This window comes from Phytophthora parasitica, assembly GCF_000247585.1.
Source record: "Phytophthora parasitica INRA-310 unplaced genomic scaffold supercont2.57, whole genome shotgun sequence".
Taxonomy (NCBI): Eukaryota; Oomycota; class Peronosporomycetes; order Peronosporales; family Peronosporaceae; genus Phytophthora; species Phytophthora nicotianae.
The window spans coordinates 136,256-139,170 of NW_008649043.1; the positions used below are offsets into that span (position 1 = coordinate 136,256).

General features: G+C 42.7%; 1 protein-coding gene across 1 annotated transcript; it reads left to right on the forward strand.

The window, feature by feature from the left end:
- Window positions 1-2,389: 2,389 nt before the first annotated feature.
- Window positions 2,390-2,772, forward strand: PPTG_16412 (hypothetical protein; the record flags this gene model as incomplete). Its single annotated transcript, XM_008913943.1, has 2 exons — window positions 2,390-2,481; window positions 2,598-2,772. 2 exons carry the CDS (start codon window positions 2,390-2,392, stop codon window positions 2,770-2,772), a joined length of 267 nt encoding a protein of 88 aa, XP_008912191.1.
- Between the last annotated feature and the right edge of the window lie 143 nt (window positions 2,773-2,915).

The following is a 2,915-nucleotide window of genomic DNA, read 5'->3' on the forward strand; positions in this document are numbered from 1 at the left end:
AATCGATTGCATTACGTAAATCCGAGAGACCCACCAAACTCAGTGACTCAAATAACTCAGTTGGCGACGTAACCAAATGGCAATCTAAACTTGCTGCTGCTGATGAAGTTAACGATATTATCGTTTATCATAAGCGGAAGCAATTTCTATTTACTGACACAGCAAGTTTCTCTCTAATGTGCTGCCTATTCAATCCAACATCAACTGCATCTAACCGTCCATTTTAGTGTTCCCACCAAGCAAATAAATGCTTTAAATGTCTTCGCAAACATTAAGCGAGAAGATGCCCTAATGCGGTTAATTCCACAGGGGAACTGCTTTATTGTGGTGTTCCGCTACTTGCGCCGTCAGGAAATTTATCCCAACATGCTGGGATTGATACCAGAAATTGCACGTTGAAAGCATCTAATGTGATGATACCAAGCGTTTGGATTTTATTACCGAGTCATGCAACGTAAACCTACCGCTACAATAGGGATCGAGTTTGAATTTCGCACCATGACAGAGAAACAATTTTCGTTGTGGCTTTTCAGAAGTCTACTCTTCATTTTATTTCCAACATTTGCATACTGTGGGCACACATTTTAACTCAGCAGCCAAATTTGCGCCAATGAAAGAAACTGAACGACGACAATATCGTGAAGATCTTCGTGGCACTCATGAAAATGTTGTCCCAAAAACCAATCTTACATTTGAATTGGTGGGATTTTACATCTGCCATGATGAGAATTTTACATGTCGTTTCGTATGCCAAGCGTTTGAAGTCAAAACAGATACATCAGTATCAGGCTTTCAAGCTGAAATTGCCCCCCCCCCCCCCCCCAATGGACACTTCGACCGTGCAAATTGCGCAGCAGTTTTTATGTGCGCCGTGATCCATACTAGATGGGGCACAAGCGATGGGAATGCCGCGCGAAACTACGCTTGGTTGTAGGTATTAATGCTGGTAAAGTCTCAAAACTCGATCTCGAGATCTGCGCGCGAGCAAGCCTAGAGACGTTATACCACTGATTGAATATTTGACGCACTCCAAGAAGTATAGATGCCGCGCCTTGCAGACGGTTCTTAATGGATATAAAGATCCAACTATTCTTATAAAATGACTTTCTTGTGTATGTATCATCCCTGCAATCCCAAGACATAAAGCCAGCGTGATCTAGTGCTGCCAGTATTGACAATCTCCTGTTTCTACTAAGCGGCAAACGAACAAGATCCTTTGTGATTCGTTTTGACAACACATAATAATGGTAAACTTGTCGGCCATCCTTCGACGTCTCATCGAAAACAAGAAATTACTCTGAATATGAATAAGCATCTTTCAGTGTAACTTTGTATGCATGCACTTCAAGTGACATAGACTCCCTTACAACTTAACCAAATACTTTCTCAACAAATTCATATCAAAATGTAAGACACATACATATAGTACTCATCGACACATTTTCACATTAAGGCATTCGTTTCGAATAAACTATTGCAGTTCCTCAAGGTAAAGTGAAGACGAGTTTTTACGTACTTTGGACCCTAGCTACCACGTCGTACGGGCTCCGCGGCGAGTGACTCAACTCTTGTCCCTTCCACCATACTGTCTTTCGAAAATGGGTGGTACCAAACCTGTAGTGCTCGGGTTTTGGCCCAAATATATCACTAACTTAGTGTATACAAATGCCTTACCCTCGAATTAGAAATATACCATGCCAATGAAATCATGGGTACATGCTTGGAAACTGGGCAACAAAGGTAGCTATTCATCCGTCCTATTTAAGTGTCTGAGATTTGGTGTCTATTTATGAGATATTATTAGCAAAATGAGGCATTGAAAACCAGACATGATGAGATGGATTTAAAAAGAAACGCTCCGTATCACCGTTTTTAATCTGTAATTCGAGCGTATTGCCATAATTGGAGCTTTCATGCTGAGAAGGTGACAAGTATTGACTCAACGTGCACTGTCTATTTCCACATCTGATTTGCCTTGATCGGTCCTGGGCTTCATGCGCTTCACGTCGTCATGCTGTAGACATACAGAGGGGCATATCCACGGCGTCGATTTCTTTGTCAAGTGGTCCTACATCGAGCCGATAATCAATAAAAAAAGTACAATGAAATAGAAATACAAGGCTCAAGTAGCAACCGAATCCATCCGTCGTCCGCCAAACGATTGGCAGGATGACTTCAGCGTCTATCTCAAGCCCACCAAGCACGCTCCACAACGTGAATTTCTCGAGTTGTACGAGGGAAATTTCTCCAGCCACGTCGCCAGATCTTGGGAATTAGCTCGTCTTCGCCTACACGGTCAGTCTGATTTTGTTTTAATGAACCAAAACCCAACACTGTTCGTAGAGCAACCGAGAATCGAATCCAAGAGCAAGTTCCTCGTGTAGCAGCTATGCTAGCTGAGCGCAATATTTCGAGTGGGCCAGCCTCACAGCTGACATGGCAACAATGCAAGCTCGACTTCCAGCTGACGCTCCACTACAAGTTCCCGATAACACAACATTTCGATAACTTCGGAACATTGATCAGCTTTTGCAGGAAATGGAAACAAATCAAAATACAACTCAAGCAATCGCTGACATGAATTTCAGAATGCTCAGGATCAAAATCCAAGGTGCAGTGATCCAAGTGCAAGTTCATGTTGGAGATCGCCAGGAAATTCTCGGTTTACCGGCCTACATCCTTCGTCCTCCGTTCCATGACCCGGTAGATTTTGAGACTTCCGCTCCTGCAGAAGACATGGATGATGTCGATCACTTTAACGATCAACTCTAAGGAGCGTAGTAGAGGTAGAGAGCGATATTTTCAGTACGAATACATGAATTTCATTAAACTCACTGATTTTTATACTGAGTTTGTTCCCATCGTACCCACAGTGGCCGTACAAATTTTGCCCAACTTTCTCAGACTGTCTAATG